The sequence below is a fragment of the Dromiciops gliroides genome, chromosome 5 (assembly GCF_019393635.1).
Source record: "Dromiciops gliroides isolate mDroGli1 chromosome 5, mDroGli1.pri, whole genome shotgun sequence".
NCBI lineage: Eukaryota > Metazoa > Chordata > Mammalia > Microbiotheria > Microbiotheriidae > Dromiciops > Dromiciops gliroides.
The window spans coordinates 248,504,068-248,525,666 of record NC_057865.1 but is presented as its reverse complement, the minus strand read 5'-3'; the positions used below and the strand labels follow the sequence as shown (position 1 = coordinate 248,525,666).

Sequence of the window (21,599 nt, the reverse complement as noted above, 5' to 3'; positions counted from 1 at the left end):
TCAAAATTCTTTAATGGCTCCTTAAAAAGTAAATTATATTCTATATTATAAATATCAGTGGAATATTAAATTAATCTTGGAATTCACATTTTTGTTGTGTTTGTTGAAAGAGGTTCACAGAACAACCACAACAAAATATATTGGCAACCACTGACCATGAGCACTGAGGGGTTTAGGGTCCCTCTCGGCGTCCTATGGCCAGTACATCTGCGGCAAGGCTTGAATTGAGCTCTCCCTGGTTCCAGGTCTACTTTCCACCTACTATTCCATGTTGCTTTTTAATGGTACTACTGCTGTTTTTGTTGTTGATGGATATGCTGCAAACTGACAATTCTTCTCATGTCTTTCCAGAGTCTTTTCTTTCAACAACCTAAAGTAGAATTCTCTTCTTCCATTTTCTCTTTTGAAGCCAGGGTTAGAAGCACCCAAATTGACTTGAAAACAACAGCAACAAAAATAATACACTATTTTAATCAATCAATATGCATTTAGATAAACCCTATTGAAGAAGACAAAGATATATATACAATTGTGTCCAGTCAGGTGAAGAAAAAGAGGGAAAAGGAGGAGGAATAGTAGATTAAAATCACTAAAGTAGACAGTTATACTCCCTTGAATAAGTCATCCTGACTACTTACTGCAGGGGAACCAGGCAGGAACCAAGCCTATGAGTCTGCTTGAAGTGATCCTGTGGCAGTCCAGGCTTGGAGAAGGGATTTGGAGTGGGATTCTCCAATGCTATTTCATGAAGCTCCTACCTTTCATGGTGATTATCTTTTTCTTTTTTTCTTTTAATTTTTTTTAATTTTTAGTGAGGCAATTGGGGTTAAGTGACTTGCCCAGGGTCACACAGCTAGTAAGTGTTAAGTGTCTGAAGCCGGATTTGAACTCAGGTACTCCTGACTCCAGGGCTGGTGCTCTATCCACTGTGCCACCTAGCTGCCCCTGTGATTATCTTCTTATGTTATGAGGTTAGCCTTAATTACTATAGGTTTGGTGAATATTTCCTGTGTTTCTAGAATTTTTTAGTCCAGAAAGATATGAGGAACAATGACTACTCCCAGTCACCTTGCTGATCACATAAGCCATAAACAGCAAGTGAATTCTAACATTTAGAAATGAAGACCTTGTTTTGTGAGCATTTTATGGTGTACATTCATTTTATTGGTGGGTTACAAAACACAATTAGATAAACATTTGCATTGTGAAAGAGTACAAATTATTACATACTTTATGAACAATGAATATGGTAACTTAATTACATGGCCCAAGTACTACCATCAGAACCTGTGTATTTAATTGGAAATGTAATTATTCATGTTTTTAAGTTTAAAAAATATTAACAGTAAACCTTAAGAAAATGTCAACACCAATATAATACTTTAAGAAAGGCAATGAAAAACAGGTTATTTTAAATTACATTATATAGAATTACATATATGTATATATATATGAATAAATAGTATTTTATATTTGTATTTATCATACTGCATGGACCAATTAAATTATTAATCTATCTTCTCTCTTTCTCTCTTATTCTATATATACACATACACACATATATCTTTCTCAACAATATGTTTCAAATAACCTGGCAAACTTTTAAATATAATTAATCTGAGCAATTGAAGACTTCTGTCCTAAAATAGTGTTTTAATTGTATGTTTTATATTAAGCAAAATTTAGTAATATAGCATAACAAATCAAATGATAAATAGAAATTAGACAAGTAGAAAAAGTAATTTGACTTACATGGTATTGTTTTCATGTGTGAGTTTGTCTTTATGTTCTTTAAACCATGTTTGGTAGCCATTATTAACTCAAATTTTAATAATGAAAGGGTTCATATTATTAAAACCTGATGAGGGCAATGACTACATCTACAATATTCCAAAATACCAAATTCTAACATTAAAAAAAATAACCTGAACATATTTGCTTATGTTGCATCAATTATTCAGGTAGCTGGAAATATTGAGATACTTAGAAACACAAACCTGTAGACTGACCTTTTTAACTTTAATACTAATATTTGTTTTGTATAGAAATAACCAGTAACCCAGGTATTTGGGCTAAAATATACAATGTCAGGGAAACTACTCCTCTTGCCCCCTTTTAGCAATGGAAGTTAATGGAAAAATACTATCTGTTTCACAATAGTTAATTTTACAAACTACATTCTTTTTACAATATTGGTTGACAGTGAAAAAAGAAAGTCAATTTAGTAGCCAAACAATGCAATTTTAAAAACTGAATGAATTGAAAACAAATTATTTTGTCACCATGTAGGAAAATGCGAAATTACCTCTTTGGCCTTTGTTAGAGATAAAGCCATCTTTTATCTCAGAGCAAAGATTCGTTCATTACTCACAGTTTTCTTTTATATTTAAAAAGGTTAAAAAATTTTATGTTGTTAACTTTGTCAAAACAAAGCAATTTTTGTTCGCTTGTTCTAAAATAAGATTTTGAGTTAAAAAAACTATGAATTTACTTATTAAGAGTTCATAGTCAGTTTGGAAACTTCCCTTTCTTTAATTTTGAAATTCCTATCCACTGCCAATTGCTATATAATAGTCTTAAGAGTTAAGCTTTCAGTATTATTTAAAAAAATATATTTATATAAATATAATGGACAACCCTATGTCACAATTGAACTAAAAATGCTCAAATACTCTTTATTGTGAATTTTTTATTCTTGAAGGTAAGTTTTGGAGCCAAAGCAAAGTACACCAATTCATTTGTTTTATACTTTACAGCAACTTTATCTTTAATACAATGGCACTCAAGTTCTACTGGGAAATGGGAATATGACAATATTTTCACATTTACACAGCTATAATTCCAAATTCACATAAATTTTCCAGCCTTACTACCTGATTCCATTAGCCAATTCTTCCCTTCTCTACAGGATCTCTTCTGACTTGCTATTTAATTCAAATGGAAGAGACGTTTACGGCATGGAGGTTTAGTAGAGAATTTGACTGATGGTAGTTCAGCCTTAGTCATAAACTAATGCATTAAATGCAGGCTTGGATATTTGATTTGTACTATAAAAACACCTAGAACTGCTAAGACCATTCCTATTAATCTAATTGGCAGATAGAATTGACAGTATGGATTACATGAAAACCGACGAGGAACTTCCCAACTTGGATTCCAATAAGGGTAACCTGTTACAACAACAGAACAGAATAGTTAGAATAATCTCACACTAAACAAATAAATTAATAATGAAATATATTTATATATACATACTTAAGATCTTATCACGGACTGTATTTTCTAGAAAAAGAAAAAAATACAAATCAAAATGTCTTTAGGGTTTTCTTTTTACTTCGAAATAAGGCTATCAATTTAGGAATCTAATTTTAGTTATTTTTAAACACATAATAGGAAGATTTAGAGATGAGCAAATACAGCATTTGAAAGTTTATGCTTTCAAATTATTGACAGCAGCTGTGAATCAGAAAACATTTGTAAGAAGCCTTTTTATATACACATGTTAGTCCTAGCTAAAATTGTGAAAAAAGAATTCTTAGCAGCACCTTTCAACCCCTTCCATTCCCCCTGCCTTTTTTTTTCCATCCTGACACTAAGGAACTGCCAGCACCCAGGGCCCCTTAGCTATCTCAAGACCTCAGTGAGTGCCCCACTATTCCAAATTCCCAGAATCTCTCCACATCCTTGCCCTTTCAAAAGATTTCTTTATGCCAGTTTTTCAGGGACATTCTCCTCACTAATTAAGTGGTAGAATGTGGGAATGATGCTTGAATAATCATATTTAATTTTTTTATATAATTTGCAAGTCAGAAAAAATGGTATCTTTAGTAGTTATTCCTTGTTAGCTATAGAAAAGTATGAGGGAAGGTAGGCCCAGCACAAAAGGGTGTTATTTGAAAGGTGAAAAATCTGTCTGACCCATTGAAAAAAAATTTTCTTCAAAGTATCATGGTACCTAAAATTTCTTCCAGAGGATCTGAATGGTGTAGTAGATAAAACACTGGGCCTGGAGTTGGGAAGATCTGAGTTCAAATCCAACTTCATATACTTACTAAACAGTATGACCCTGGGCAAATCACTTAACTTTTTTGCCTCAGTTTCTTCATCTGTAAAATAGGGATAATAACAGCACTTACAAGTCTCAGGGATTTTGTGAGCATAGCATGAGATACTACTTTTGAAGCACTTAGCATAGCACCTAGAACATATTAGGTGCTATATAATTGCTTATTCTCCTCCCTTCCCCTTCTCCTTCTCCACTAGATTCACAGTAATAACATTGAAATTGACATTTATAATGCACTTTTAGGATTATAATTATACAACATATTTTACATACATGATCCCATTTGGCCCCCATAATAACTCTGCGAGGCAAGCGTGGATAATATATTTTGCAGATGAAGAAATACTTATAATTTGCTCATGTTCACAAAGCTGGTAAGCATTGATGATGGCACTGGAATTCAAGTCTCTCCTGATTCCAAGTAGAACATTGTTTTTGGATAAATGCATTAGAACTAAGGAATTTTGCTAGGGATGGAGTGGGAAGGTAACATGTTATTAAGTAAACTCAAAGGAGCTTTATGTTTTTGTTCATTCAACAAACATAGCTATAGGGCATCGAGCTTTGGAAGATGCCAATATTATCATTTCTATCCCTGAAGAGATTTCATTTCTGTTTATAGTTACATCTGGTATTTTAGGAGAGATACTGGTGAGCTAGACAGAGCTCAGAGGAAGGGACAAAGATATTAAAGGGTCTTGAGATCGCACCATATAGGAATAATTAGAAGGAAATGAAAATATTTGGCCTGGATAAGAGGGCACTTAGGACAGATATGGCAATGGTCTTAAAGTGCTTGAAAGGCTGTCTTGTATAAAGGCATTTACACCTGTTCCTCTTGCCCCCAGAGGACTTACAAATAATGAGTAGAAGTTGCAGAGGCAAAATTCAGCTCATTATAAGAAACTTCCTAATAATTAAAACCCAAAATGGAATGAACTGCTCTCAGGAGTGAATTCTTTGTTAAATAAAGGCTGGGGGTCTGCTTATGGGGAGTATATTGTAGAGCATATTCTTGTTTGGGTATGCGTTGGTGGCACAGTAGATAGAGCATTGGGTTTGGAGCAAAGAAGTTCAAATATGGCCTTAGACACTTACTGAGTCATGTAACTGAACAAATCACTTAACCTCTGTTTTCTCATCTTTAAAATGAGGATAATAATAGCATCTACCTCCCAGTACTGCTGTAAGGATAAAATGAGATAAATATTTGTAAAGTCCTTTGTAAACCTTAAAGGAATATACTACAAATGCTTGTTATTATTATTATTAGTTATTATTATTCCTTCTAATATTCTGTGACTCAGTGATGCTTTATCAGCTAGCTTTCTATAGAGTAAGAAGCTCAAGATTTTAAAATCATTCAACTGTGGAAATTCTCCTATCCCATTTAATTCATTTTGTGATTTGTTGTTGTTGTTTTTGTTGCTTACTGCATAGTTCATTTTCACAAATATCTCCTTCCTCACAAGCACCGCATGCTGTTTCTTTCAAATAAGGTCTCCTTCCAACCATGTTCCCTCTATAAAAATAATAATATTCATTAACTATTGATATATCAATGACTATCATTTCAATTTTGTTCATTTAAAAAATCCGAGTGCATTATGATTAAATACATTAAGAAAATATGGGAGTGGGGAGCAGCTAGGTGGTGTAGTGGCTAAAGCATCGGCCCTGGATTCAGGAGGACCTGCATTCAAATCCAGCCTCAGACACTTGATACTTGCTATCTGTGTGACCCTGGGCAAGTCACTTAACCCTCATTGCCCCACAAAAAGAAAGAAAGAAAGAAAGAGAAAAAAGAAAGAAAGGAAGAAAGAAAGAAAGAAAGGAAGGAAGGAAGGAAGGAAGGAAGGAAGGAAGGAAGGAAGGAAGACAGAAAAGAAAAAAAAAACAAAGAAAAAAGAAAATATGGGGGCAACTAGGTGGCTCAGCAGATAGAATGCTGGCTATAGAGTGAGGAGGATCTGAGTTCAAATCCAGTCTCAGACACTTGACACTTACTAGCTGGGTGATCCTGGGCCAATCACTTAACCCGATTGTCTCACCTCCCCCCCCCCTCCCCAAAATGCTGGTTTCTGAAAGCTTTGCAAAATATAATTCACTTCAGCAAACATTACTTGCCTGTTACAGGGCTAGGATACATGCTCTATTTTTCAAATATTTTGAAATCTGTATTTCAATAAAATTAGTTACATTTTTAAACCTGTGTATTTTTTTTTTGGCATATAAAGCATTATTCTGCAAAGGCTTAACCAAACTGCAAAAACCACTAAAAAAAGATTAAAAGTACTATAGTTTTTAGAAAGGGGCATTCCACTTTTGAATTAAAGAATTCTTTTAAGACAAAAAAGTATACTTTCATTTACACTAAATATAAGTAGAAAATAGTTGACTTTTAGATGCAAGAAGCCAGTAAGCACACAAATCACAATAAAGAGAAAAAAGATAGTATATTTTAACGAATGCCCTTATTGAGAAAAATTAGTGAATAGCATTATAAATGGACTCACCCCCAAATTCTCAGGATTATACTGATTGTCTTGCTGCCACTGTTATATTCAACAGTGAGATTAGACATAGTTTTCAAACTTTTCACTTAATGTAACTGAACACTTTGGTGGGACCACTTTTGGTGGCACAGTGCCAGGTACATCATTGGTGCTTAAATAAATGTTGATTGATTGGCTAACAAGGAGTTCTAAAGTAACTACTTCACTACTTCCTGTTAATTACTCCAAAACCAAACTTTATAGGCTGCTTTTTTATGGGGAAGTAAAGATGGTAGGAAATGACATTATATTTATGCATTGTTTATTCAAGAAGATATATCAAAATTATCTTCTAATTTACTTCTATGATAATTTAAGAGTTGTTTCCCATCTCCTTAACATTTGTTAGACTTCATTTTAAAACTAATGAAAGTTATTAATGAGAAATGTAAAACAACTCTCACATTACACTGTATGCTCCTCAGACTAGTAAAAATGACCCCCAAAAAAGGACAATTGTTGAAGGGACAGTGGAAGGGTAAACACTTTAATCCATTATTGGGGGAGCTGTGGAATAGTTTGACCATTCTGGAAAACAATTTAGAACTGTACCCCAAAAGTTAATCGTGCCTACCCTTTGACCCCAGCAATATCACTGTTAGACACATACCCCAAAGAGATTAAAGATGGAGAGAAAAAATAAATATATTAAAAAATATTTACAGCAACAATTTTGTTGTAGCAAAGAATGGGACCTAAATGAGGTTCCCATTATTTGAGTAATACATGAACAAATTATGGTATGTCAATATTAGAATATTGCTGTGCTTTAAGAAATTATATTAGTATGGATTTAGAGAAACCTGGGAAGGCTTGTATAAACAGAAGAACAATTTATATGACTTCAATACTGCAAAGGAAAACAAGAGTGAAAGACTTGGAACTCTGATCAATGTAACGGTTTACCATGAATCTAGAACAGTGGTGTCCAACTCAAATAGAAACTGGGACACTAAACTGTACATAAGGAACCCTGCTGGTTACATACTGACCTAGAAAACCACATATTAACATTATCTATTTCATTGTATCTTTATTTATTTTGACAAATATCTCCCCTTGGTTACTTTAAGTAAATGACCAAGAATTAACAGGGATACTCCCTCTATCAACACTGATCATAACCCTTCTGCAACATTGTGGATGGTGTTGGTGAGTTGTTGTGACAAACAAATAGATAAATAAATCATCACCTTGTAACCAACATAGACATCAACTTCAAAGATGCCACATTCAAAATAATAAAAGATTTGCAACTTCTTTCAGTTCAGACATTTTATTTTGTTTGGGTTCTAATGATTCATAGAGTTCTCTGTTAAATACAAAAGGAGGCCATAGTAGGTACTTCATAATTTATAAAGTTCTAAATGAATGTGTGAAGAGCAAAATTATGCATCAAAACTAATGAAAGAAGCATGCAGTACACAAGTCATTGTACCCTTTGAAAAACAGAGTTCTAGACAACCATGTCCATATTTGATCCTCCAACATCTCTATGACAATGTCTCAGTGATCTCTGGAGGAGGTAAAGGATAGTCTTCTACAGGGTTACACTGTTATATGTTTTCTTGTACATAGTACTACTTCCCAACCCCTTTTTATTAAATCTATTCCCCTTGAATTACATATCTTTAAGGATTTTAATATTACTATTCCTAATACCAAACAGCTCTATTGCTTATTTTTATTTTAAAATGCTTTTAAATAAAATTACTTACGGAGGTGCATAATTACATAAGAATATTGCAATACGTTTTCCTAAATTAGGACACAGTTTAAGAGCACAGCCAACTTTATAGGTAGTGGCCCAAACAACCTAGAGGAAAATGGATTTAAAAATAAAACACCATGAAAATTATAAGGCAATGCCTACATTACATGACCATCTGGAAATAAACTGTACTTTTGGGGGCAGACAAGAAATGAGTCATTTAGAACTCCTTGGATACCTCTGCAGTCTCCCTTCTACTCCAAAAAAGAGGTTTTCTTTTTCTTTTGTTTTTTTGTGTGTGTGTGTGTGGGGGGGGGCAATGAAGGTTAAGTGACTTGCCCAGGGTCACACAGCTAGTGTCAAGTGTCTGAGGCCGAATTTGAACTCAAGTCCTCCTGAATCGAGGGCAGGTGCTTTTTCCATTGTACCATTTAGCTGCCCCAAAAGACTTATTTCTGAAAGTGATCTAATGAAACCCTTTTTTTTACTGCTATGAAAATAAGGCATTCTACGGATCAGCAGGATATAATAAAGAAGGAAAGAGAAGTGGAGTTTCTTTTCCCTTTAGGGTCCCATTTAGATATACAAAGGAAAGCACAGCAAATTCTTTTAAGGAGTTTTGTTTAATGGAATCAGTTTCAGCAAGGATTTTTAACATGTAAATGAATTAAAGACATACACTGTTGGAAAATATTGAGAATATACAATTCCTTAATTTAATAATTTCTGTCTTTGTGTCTTTGCTTATATGTTATTTCTTATTTGGCATGCACAACTTTCTCCTCTTTTCCAAATCTGGTGCACCATTTTTTTTCGAGTCCCAGACAGCATTTCTCTCTTAGGAAGCATTCTCAGATAACGAACTTCCATTTCTGATCAAGTCTATATCTACCATTTGATCTTGGACTTGATAATTTTGCAGAAGCTTATGTGTTATTTTGGTCTTCTCAAGTCCACTTTAAATATTTTTAGGGCAAGAGAACATATAATTTTTGTATACATAATAACATATAATAGTTATAATGTATATATGTATGTATATGTATATGTCCATGTATATGCACATGTATTTGGTACTCCAACATATATGTTTATATGCATATGTATATTTATATATATGAAATATTTCTAAAGAGAGATTCGGGGTAGGAGGTTAACTGTGTTTTACAAAATTAGTATATAATCATTCAACCAAATAAACCATCTCTAGGCAGATTTCGGAGTTTCTACATAATGAACACAGTACCAAGCATAACAGTTTCATCAAAGTTGATTCTTTAAATAGTGTTTTATTCATGGTTTTCAATAAGAGTAATAGGCAAAAGAATAAAATATATTTACCTGAGTGTAATGGCCACAGACTTTTGTACATGAATTGGAGCCTAAATCATAATATTTGGTTTCATTGTACCAAGCATTAATAGCGCTTTGGGGAACATGGTTGGATAGTGTGCCCATCCATAGATTTTCTCCTACATTTTTAAAAACAGGATGGCATGCATGTTTCTTGCCTATATGGATATTATGTTGGAAAACACATTTCCTTGCCCATCCTCTGGCAGTCTTTGCTAAAGCCTCATCCCAAGTCTGAAAGAGAAAAATAAAAGCAACCAAATTGTGCACATTCAAAGATTAAAGTAAAACAAAAATATTTTTAACATTTACATGTATTATTCTTATAAAATACAAATGCGTAGTCAGCTATTCTTTAAAATCATATTCTCATTTCCTTGGTTACTTTAAGTTACTAAACAAGAATCCATGTTGACAATATGGATACTCCCTATACCAATGATATCACTTCTGCAACATCATGGATGGTGTTGGTGAGTTGCTATGACAAACAAATAGATAAATAAATCATCACCTTGCAACAAACCTAGAGAGAAACTTCTCTGAACTGAATTAGGCTGGTTCATAGATAACAGGCAGATTGTCCATCATCAGGTTAGTACTTCTGTAGGTGGTATTTCCTAATTTTGTCAGATTTGTCTGCTGATTCTTATAGCTACAAAACACTTTGATATATGAAACATTACAACAAACTTCATGTAATCCATTTTACATGGCTATACATTCTCAATTCTGAAAAGAGGTTAAGATTTGCCTTAAAAGATCAAAGACGGGGGCAGCTAGATGGAGCAGTGGATAGAGCACTGGCCCTGGAGTCAGGAGTACCTGAGTTCGAATCCGACCTCAGACACTTAACACTTACCAGCTGTGTGACCCTGGGCAAGTCACTTAACCCCAATTGCCTCACTTAAAAAAAAAGATCAAAGACGGTTGCTATATAGCAAATCTATTTTCAAACTTAAGAACAATTTCTACTTCTTTACACATTAACATGACATATTTTGAAGTCTCATCATGCCTTTTATTTCCTTCAAAACCAGATCAATCCAATATTTATTCAGCATTTATATTGTGTTCTTCTTTGAAGTGAAGAGTATTAAGTATGCATTTTTTGCCTAAATAAGCAGCCTGTTTTAAAAACACATTTCCCTGCTCCATTCTAGAAGTCTTCATTAAACATGTGTCATAAATCTGTAAAACAAAAATTGATTCCAGTGCTTAGCACAGGGCCTAGCAAATATATGACATAATATATATTTATTGACTTTTATCCAAGAAATTTACAGTTGAATAAAAAAGGGATAACATGTATACAAATAGCAATAACACAAGTTAGGATGTGATAAAACACTGAACAGAGAGTAAACAGGGATGAGGAAATAAGAAACAAAATTCAGAATTAGATGATAGAAGCAGGTATGGATCAGAGGGGTGGATGCATAATTGACAGGAACTATCGTTATGTGACATTCAGTTAAAGGATCAGCATTTTGGGTAATTATATCCTAGACAGATATGGCAGAAGGACAGTGAATTCTCACTTGATTCAAACAGAAGGAGATCAAGGTAGATTGCATTTCAGAAAAAATAGATAATTATTTTAAAGATTCCAAACTGTTCTTTGCTGCAAATGCCAATGATTCCAAACTAATCATTACTACCAATAAACTGTATTCTCCTCATGATGCTATAGGGATGTGAACAATGGAGAACTGGTGACTCAGAGGAATTAAAATGACAACTCAGAAAGTGACCAAAGGGAACCGAGTGTGTGTAATCTTCCTGGGAAGTGTTATCAGTGGTCACTTGTTCCCAAAAGGGCATTATATAGGATTTGTCTGACTTCAAAAGGAAGTGGGTCACTCTTAGAACAACAGTGAGAAATGGACAGCATAGGGAGAAAGGGGAGGAAGGGAGGGAAGCATTCGATGATATCCTAAGCTATCAAAAGAATAAGAGAAAAGAAGTCATCTCATCTGTCTGGTAGATCTTCTATGAAATACTTGGAGAGATTCTTTCACATTTCACATTTTGTCATTCTGCTTCCACAATTATATAGGAAGTTTCAAGTCTTCTGGTAAGGGAGGGGAGAGTAATACTCTTTTAGAGAGCTTAGAGGATGAATATACTTCATACCCAGGAATAATCTGGACAGTTTTAAGAATTTGATTATTTTCTCTCCTCTCACACTTCAACCGATACACTGAACTCTTTGAAAGCAAGGGCTATCGCTGTTGTTGTTGTTGCTGTTGATTTGGTGCACCTTTTTTGGAGTCTGTTTTGGGTTTTTTGCCTTTCTTTGTATCATAGGTACTTAACACAGTTCCTGGCATGTAGTTGCTTAATAAATGCTATTTGACTGAATGATTAGCCCTAGTGCATGCCCTTATAACCATACACTTAGATTGCTGCAATAGTTAGCTTTTTGGTTCTTCTACCTCAAGTCTCACCCCACTCCATTCCATTCTCCACTCAGCTGCCAAATTGATCTTCCTAAAGCCCAAGACTGACCATGTCAACCTCTCCAATATCCCCATTTGATTTTTTTCAATGACTCTCTATTGCCTCTAGGATGAGATTTAAAATAATCTGTTTAGTTTTCAAAGTTCTCCATAACCTGGCTCCTTCCTACATCATTCTTTTTTTTTTTTTTAAAGCGAGGCAATTGGGGTTAAGTGACTTGCCCAGGGTCACACAGCTAGTAAGTGTTAAGTGTCTGAGGCTGGATTTGAACTCAGGTACTCCTGACTCCAGAGTCGGTGCTCTATCCACTGTGCCACCTAGCTGCCCCTACATCATTCTTAAACCTTATATCCCTACTCCCAATATATTCTGTGATCCAACAACATTGGCATCCTTGCCTGGACCCATACTGGATGTCCCCCATGTCTGTTATTCTCTCCTCAGTATCTCAACCTCTTGGCTTTCCTGGGTTTCTTCAAGATTCAGCTAAAGTCCCACCTGCAAAAAGATGTCCCTGACCTCCTGATCCCCCTTAATGCTTTCACCTTCCCTGAGATCATCTCCAGTTTATCCTGTGTATATCTTATTCATACATACTTGTTTGAATGTTGTCTCCCCAACTAGATTATGAGCTCCTTATGAGCAAGTGCTGTCTTTTGACTTTCTTTATATCTCTAGCACTTACTTCAGTACATAATGGGTACTTAATGAATGCTAGGTGACTGATACTAAAACTGATGAATTTTCTCTTTTTCTTTTCTTTTCTTTTCTTTTTTTTTTGGTGAGGCAATTGGGGTTAAGTGACTTGCCCAGGGTCACATAGCTAGTAAGTGTCAAGGGTCTGAGGCCGGATTTGAACTCAGGTCCTCCTGAATCCAGGGTTGGTGCTCTATCCACTATGCCACCTAGCTGCCCCAAGACTGATGAATTTTTTTAAAAAATTAGTTAATACATGCAGGGTATGAGGGCTGCTAAGCCCTATTTAGGGCTGCTTTCCACCTTTAGTATATTTACCTGATTCACCCAAGTCTCACTTGTGGCTCCAAGAAGCTGTGGCATGCTCAGTGGCTACACCCCAGTAAACCATCTCAGCAGATGGGCTAAACCAGGTTTAGGGTAACCAATGGGCCTCAAACCCATTGATGAGTTAGGAGGTGTCTACCCGTAAGCATGTGAAGACTTCCCCAGTGGAAAGGGCAGATGAGAACAATTTGTTCCAATGATTACAAAAACAGCTGATGTAGGTGTTATGGACTGCTTAGACTGTGGTCAGATAGTGATGATGCATACTAAATTGTCAGTCATCCTGACTTTTGTCTTGCCACTGGACTACAATGACTGTAAGAGATATTGAGGCTGATGACTTTGCCCTACTCTGCCTCATTTAAGCCAATGTCAAAAGACATCACCCATATCATACTTGTTTTTTTTGTGCAGGGCAGTGAGGGTTAAGTCACTTGCCCAGGGTCATACAGCTAGTAAGTATCAAGTGTCTGAGGCCGGATTTGAACTCAGGTCCTTCTGAATCCAGGCCTGGCACTTTATCTACTGAACCACCTAGCTGCCTGTCACCCAAATAATTTTGACCATTTTTACCTATCTCAAAAATCCGTGTCAAAAGGTAAGTGATGAAGCAGTAAGTGTGGATACACTGGGAGCTGTAGTCACAACCCTGCACACAGGTTGCCCAGGTCATAGGGTCATCATCTTATTGGACTGAGTCAGTAATGGGATTTAGCAGCACCCTGTGTAACTGAGTAGCCTTTTGAAAGATCTCATTTCTTGCCTCCTGACATGAGGAAGGGGCCAGAAAAGGTGTTCTAAAAATTGTCTGCTTTACCCAACCCAGGCCTGCTTCCCACAGTAGGTGGGAATCTGACCCTGCAGCTTGAAACACACACACACACACACACCCCAAAACTTTTGCAAGATGATTCCACTGACCATTAGTATGTAGAATGTGCATATTCTTATGGACAACACAAAATCCAGTAGACCTTAAAGATGAACAACTGTTGTTGAAAGAGAACTCAGCACATATTGCATTCAAATAGCAACACTGAGTAAAACAAGGCTGGCAAATGAAGGCCAGCTTACTGAAGTTGGAGCTAGATACATCTTTTTCTGGAGTGGCTAAAGTAATGGGGAGCATTGGGAAGCTGGCCTAGGTTTTGCAATCAAAACTAATCTAGTTGACAAGCTTGTATACTTACCTAAAGGAAAGAATGACAGATTCATGACAATGTGATTGCCACTTTCAAGAAAGCACACCACCACCATTATCTGTGCATATGTTCTCATCATGATAAGCTCTTATGAGGTCATAGAAAATTTTATGAAGACCTGGAGACCTTCATCATTAGTGTGCCGAAAAAGGACAAGCTGATAATTCTGGGTGAATTTCATGCTAGATTAGTTTCAGACTACCAGATGTGGCAGGGAGTTCTTGGGAGGAGTGGAGTAGGAAACAACATAGCAATTGTCCCTTACTAATGAAGACGTGCTTCTCATGATCTTCTCATCACCAACCACTATCTTCCATTTACCTGAATGCAATATGGATATACTCTCACAGCAAACATTGGCATCTAATAGATGGTCATTGTAAGGACAAGAGACAGGATGTGAGAGTGAGGAAGACGATGTAGAGCGCTGGATTAATCATAGACATCCTTTTCAAGCTAAATATTTGCACTGAACAAAAGCAGCAACCCTAAGGGAAGATGATTACCACAAGACTTAATGTCACCAGATTAGAGCACTTCTAGTGTGAACAGTTTGTTACTAAAATGGAGAGAAAACAGCCAATACATGATTGGCAACAATGGAGCAGAAAAATAAGTGGGCAGTGTTCAGAGATTTGGGGTATAGCACTGCATTTACTCATCTGGGCCAGAACACTCCTTTAGCATCAAGACTGGTTTAATGACAATGATGGGGAAATTCAGAAGCTACCAAATGAAAAATTGAGAACTCCACAAGGTTTATCATCATGATAGTTCATTTGTCTCTAAGAAGGCAGCATTTAACTCCTTATGCTGATAGTAACAATACAGAGTGCTTTTATGATGCCATGAAGGTTAATTATAGGCGAAAAACCTATAGTGCATTACTCAGTACTCACTAATCAATTACTCAGTGCTGATGTAGCCACACTGATTACTGATAAGGACATGGTCCTGAAGAGATTGTCTGAACACTTCCATAGTATTCTCAACAGACCATCATCAATCAGTATTGAAACTACTGACCATGTACCACCTGTTGACATAAATCTCTCTCTAGCTGAACTTCCAACTGATGAAGAAGTTTTGGAAGTCTTTAGGTTCCTCTCATATGACAAAGTTTCTGGTGCTGATTCCATTCCAGCTGAGATTTACAAGGTCGGTGGGGAGGGTCCATTGTTCATACAAAGTCTGACTAAAATCTCCCAGGTTATAAGGCAAGAGGAGGTTATCACCCTAAAAGTTCAAGAATGCCTCCATTGTCCATCTCTATAAAGGCAAAGGAAATAAGTCATCCTATGACAATCATGAGTGGTGGGGAGGGTCTCTCTGTTAGTCAGTGCAGGTAAGAGTCTTTCTAGAGAACCCCTTCATAGGCCAATCCTTCGCCAGGAAGATAGTCATCTACCCAAGAACCAATGTGGCTTCATAAAAGGCCAAGAAATGGTCAATATGGTGTTTGCTGCCTGACAACTGTAGGAGAAATGCCAGGAACAGAACAGAGGTCTATATACAACATCTGTCAATCTGACCAATACCTTTGATACAGTCAGTCATGATGGCGTATGGGAAATCATTGAAAACTTGGTTACCTGGGGAAGTTTGTCAGTATTGTACATTGGTTTCACGATGGCATGCCTTCATGGGTTCTGGATAATGGATGATGCTATCATGCTTTCCCCGTTGGGTTTGCTCCCATGCTTTTCTTATTATGATGTTTTCAGCAACATTTCTGGATGCTTTCAATGAGGATGAAATGGTATCAAGGTCATCATTATAACTTGAAAAGGCTATAAGCCAAGACTAAAGTGGAGGGAGAGTTTGTTTACCATGATTTGTTCACAGATGATTACACATTCAATGCAGCCTGTGATGCTGAGATGCAGCAAAGTATAAATCATATATCTCCTGCTTATGCTAATTTTGGCCTAACAATTAACACCAAGAAAACACAGGTTCTCCACCAGTCAGCATGGTTACAGCAAATGGAGAAAATTTTAATGCTGTAGGTAAGTTCACTTATCTTGGTAGTTTACTTTCCAAGGATGTACACAAAGATGATGAAGTGCTACACATATTATCAGAGCTTTCTCAGTGTTTGGGAGGCTCCAAAGGAAAGTGTGGAAAAGAGAGATTTACAGAGCCATTGTACTAACCTCATTGTTGTATGCCTATGAAACTTGGTATGATGATTAAAAATATGAGAGACAGTTTCTGGGTAATTTAATTATTTTATTAATGACTGGCAGGTTATTAATAAAAAGGATGGTCAATAGCTCTCTTTTAGACAAAAGACAAAAATTATTATGGATTCACAACTTATATACCCTTCCAAACAGTAGGTGGTCCATCAAACAGCCATCAAATATAATTGGCCGAGATGACTGGGAGTGGACTATATTTTTAAAAAGACATGTAAATTTGAGAGTAATATTCTTATAGATAGTAATTGAAATCACTCATGTAGATGAACTTCCTTGTGAGATCCATTAAAATACTGGTGAGGGTTACCCTAAAGCACTAGTTTCAAACTCATAAAGAAATGGGAGTCACTATACCACACATAGTATATATTGGTTACAGATTGACATTTCTTTTGTGCTTCCTATCTATATTTGCTAAGGGGTGAAATGAAAACTTTTTGCACCCAGTATATTCAGTGTCATCTCAAATGTTGGTATGAGACTTGGGGCCCTTTTACCTGCTGATGTGGAACCCTAGACATTGTGAGAAAATAATGAGTTTTCAGTGTCCCAGAGGCCCGCTATTGGGAGCCTTGCCTGATCTGTTTTAAAACCAGTCAAGAGTCAGTAAAATTGGAGACACAATAGAGATTGAAACCACACCTACCTGAAAGTTTTTCCCCTTAGAGGGTCTGTCCTCTGAACTCTGACCTTAGCATGTACTGCTCATTTTATTTATTTATTCGCTCATTTATTTTTTTACTCACTTTTCATTTGTTTGTTTGTTTGTTTGTTTATTTATTTTTGCGGGGCAATGCGGATTAAGCAACTTACACAGGGTCACACAACTAGTAAGTGTCAAGTGTCTGAGGCTGATTTGAACTGAGGTCCTCCTGAATCCAGGACTGGTGCTTTATCCACTGTGCCACCTAGCTGCGCCCCCCCCACTCATTTTAATATGGACCACCCTTATGTCCAATAAACCAATAGATTTGAATGATGACAGCCAATTAGCTTTGAGCAGTGTGTAAGGGCCCCCTCACAGTCTCTCTATCCTAGGTAATGCAGGGTGGGCTTCTGAACTTTCAGAGCCATGTGCTCTCTCTTTACTAACATTTAATATGATTTAATAAATACTTAATTCCAAAGACTAGTGCTATAGCCTCTAATTTTTAAGTAGAAATATATTAGAAACCCCCTGCTAAGTTCCTTAGGACCAGATCTTGAGGTCTCTTTGAACAAGGTTTGCGTGCCTTGTACCCCCAACATCCTCATTTTCATATAGCCCACCTCCCCTTCTGTTAACCAATCACAGTTGATCGGCACCCCTTAGGAATACCTACTCTTTGAAGGGCATATACACTGTGAGTACACCACCATTAAGGGGACTTTGGTCTAAAAGAGACAGTCAAATGACCATCCTTTTATTAATAAATATGCTGGGGCAGCTATGTGGTGCAGTGGATAAAGCACTGTTCCTGGATTCAGGTGGATCTGAGTTCAAATCCAGCCTCAGACACTTGACACTTACTAGCTGTGTGACCCTGGGCAAGTCACTTAACCCTCATTGCCCTGCAAAAATAAATAAACGAACAAATGAATAAATAAAATAAAAATGCTGGGGAAAAAAGAAAAAAGGAAAACTGTGCTGGAATTATTAATAAAATGATTAAATTATACAGAAACTATGTCTTTTGGAATTTTTTAATTGCCACTCTATGTAGAATCATATCACCAGTAGGTTGGCCAGCTAGTGATGGAATTGTTTTGGCTATGGCAACTCATAAAATAAAGAAAAATAAATTGAAGGTCCTCAGTCCTATGTAGTGGGACAGTATGTAAAACACGTGACTCAGTCAGGAAGAGACGAGTTTGAATCCTGTTTTAGAATTTATAAGCTATGTGACCCTGTGTCAGTTTCTTGACTTCACTGTGCCTCACTTTCCCCTTCTGTAAAGTGGGGATAGTCATAGGTGATACATGTAAAGTACTTTGCAAATATTAAGTACTCTATAAATGTTATTTGTGTATTTATGTATGATATTCTGCAGTAATGGCCACAGAGTTGGTGGGAAGAGAATATGGAGGTGGGAGGAAGAGGAAGAATAATATCCCTTTTGGACTTTAATTTGAATGTTGGAACTCTGAATGTGAGATTGTTGTCCAATGACAAATGAGAGGACTAATTACTGGAGAAGGTAAACCCTATCTATTCTTGCTATCAACAAAACTAGGAGAAAGAAGGAAGTTGCATCTGAATGGAAGGATGGCCCTCGGGTACTTCTTGGAGAAGCAAAAAAGTTATTGGTGGAATGGGTTTTGTCCTATGTCCCAAAACTCTAAGATACATTATCTAATGAGACATTAGGACTTTAAATATTACATCATAAGTACGTGTAAATGAATCACTATTAAAATAACTGCTGCTTAAGTACCAAGGTTGGTTGCTGATGATGAAGTGGTAAAGAAATTTGATTAAGAAGTTAATAAATTATCAAATTATCAAACCCTTATATTTGGCAATTTTGATGCAAAGATGGGAAAAAGTGAGAGTGGGGAGAAATTGCAGAGACATTATGGAATTGGGAGTTATTTTTGAGCTGACTTCCTACAGTCAGACCATCCACAGAGCAAAGATCAGAATTTAAGAGAAATGAGAAGAAAGTATAATAATGATACTAATGTAAAAGCTATGGCATACAATCAAGATTTAATAGTCAAGTGTTTAAACATACTACTGAAAATTTTTTAAAGTATTGGGAACACATGGGGGCAGCTATGTGGCACAGTGGATAAAGCACTGGCCTTGGATTCAGGAGGACCTGAGTTCAAATCTGGCCTTGACACTAGCTGTGTGACCTTGGGCAAGTCACTTAACCCTCACTGCCCACTTAAAAAAAATAACCAACAACAAAAAGTATTGGGAACAAAGGCAAAAAAAATGGCAAAGTGTTTCCAACATCTGTATATACCAGCTGTAAAATGGCAGTGATGATTAGCATTAGATTATGGAAGTGGAAGGGGGAAGAGAAAGCAATCCAATAAGGAAGATACTTGTGCTACTTTGATATAATGGAAAGAACACTGGATTTAAAATCAGGAGTGCTGGGCATGAATCTGAGGACTAATGCTATTTGTGTGACTGTGGGAGTACTCAGTTTCTTCATCTTGAAAATGAAGAGGCTAGACTAGTAGGTGATTTAAAAAATTCCTTCCAGTCATAGATACTAACATACAGCATGATGCAGTGGACAGAATGCTGGATTTGCAGATGGAGGACCTGGGTTTGAATCCTAGTTCCATCACTTACTGCCTGTGTGACCTTTTTTTTTTTTTGGTGAGGCAGTTAGGGTTAAACAACTTGCCCAGGGTCACACAGCTAGTAAGTGTCAAGTGTCTGAGGCTGGATTTGAACTCAGATACTCCTGAATCCAGGGCCGGTGCTTTATCCACTGCACCACCTAACTGCCCGCTGTGTGACCTTTTGACAAAGGCCTCACCACTCAGCCTTGATTCCTTCATCTAAAAAATGAGCCGTTGTACCAAAATGACCTTGATGGTCCATTCCAGCTCAAAGTCTACCAAATGATTAGCCTTTGCTTCTCTCCAGGCTTTGGTTATCTCACATGTAAAATAGAGAGAAGAATACTTATGCTTCCTACCTCGCAGTATTGTTTTGAGGTTCAAACAAGACCTAGGGAATTTTTCCATGACTACTCATTTATAACTTATTTTGAATCGATTGAGTTCTTGTGGGTGGGGTGTGGGAATGGAGGGAGGAAGAGAAGTTGGAACACAAAGTCTTTAAAAATTGATGTTAAAATTTTGTTTTTACATATATTTTGGAAAATAAAATTCTATTCAGAATACAAAAAAATAATGAATTAACAACAAACAAGACCTAGGCTTTGGAAACGATAAAGTGTTAGATAAATGTTAACTATGTTTAATTATTATGATGCCATCCAGGTTCTTTCTTACCATATATCTCATGTTTCCAGAAGCTGGCGAGACCTGGGACCGCAACTCATTGTGGGTTTTGACACAATCCTCGATAAACTTGGGATCTGTGATGGGTGGGATTTGGGACTGCAGGTCAGGGGATGGTGCTGTGGCCACAAGCCCCAGGATCAAGGCCCAGAGCCAGGGGAGCCTCCGATCCAGCATCATGGCTAGCAATTTGGGTTGGGGATTGAATTCTTGAGATACTGGAGGGACTTTGGAACATCTCAACAGGCTCCTAACAGCCACTAACTGCCCCCCCAACGGATGGTTCTGCCCCGCCCTGACCACGCCTTAGTCGCGCCCTTACCTCGTCCACACCAGCCCCAAACCCTGCCTCCATCTTAGCCAGCCTTTAACCCGGCTCTGCGCATACCTGCCCCACCTCTGGTTTTGGAGACTCGGCAGGCACTCGTTTTCTCCGTTTCCAGCTTGTGCACTCTTGTGCTTGACGTGCGGCTTACTCTTTGTGTGTGTGTGTGTGTGAAGCAATTGGGGTTAAGCGACTTGCCCAGGGCCACACAGCTAGTAAGTGTCAAGGGTCTGACGCCGGATTTGAACTCAGGTCCTTCCTCAATCCAGGTCTGGTGCTCTATCCACTGTGCCACCTAGCTGCCCCCGTGCCGCTTACTCTTGCAGTCTTATTCAGGATATCTAACATTGCAGTCCAACTTCTGGCTGTTTCTCGCGTACTCCTCCACTGCCCTCTTCCCACACCTGCTTTGCCTCCACACTCCCCAGTTCTGGTTCCCACCTCCAGGGTGGCCTCCCTGCTCCAAAATCCTCTCTCTGAAAGCTCTGGGGTCTGCTGGACGTGACTTTGCGAGCTCTGTCGTTTGACAGCATGATTAAAGACTGAGAGGGGCAAACAAAGGAAAACCTAATCCAAAACCCCAGGGAGAAGGAGAATAAAGATAACGCAACAATAGCTAGAATGTATAGAAACCCATAAAGGTTCGCAAAACACTTTGCACTTTGTTTCTTATAGTAGACCTGTTTGGTAGGTGCTGTTATTTTATAGCAAAGGAAACAAATTGAGAG

General features: G+C 37.1%; 1 protein-coding gene across 1 annotated transcript; it reads right to left on the bottom strand.

Annotated features, from left to right (window-relative positions):
- Positions 1–3,009: 3,009 nt before the first annotated feature.
- Positions 3,010–20,741, bottom strand: GLIPR1L1 (GLIPR1 like 1). Its single transcript, XM_043967690.1, has 6 exons — positions 20,538–20,741; positions 9,674–9,919; positions 8,340–8,437; positions 5,500–5,588; positions 3,256–3,282; positions 3,010–3,170 (listed from the first exon to the last, which is right to left on the bottom strand). The coding sequence occupies exons 1-6, from the start codon at positions 20,724–20,726 to the stop codon at positions 3,010–3,012; spliced, it is 810 nt and encodes a 269-aa protein (XP_043823625.1). The 5' UTR covers positions 20,727–20,741.
- Between the last annotated feature and the right edge of the window lie 858 nt (positions 20,742–21,599).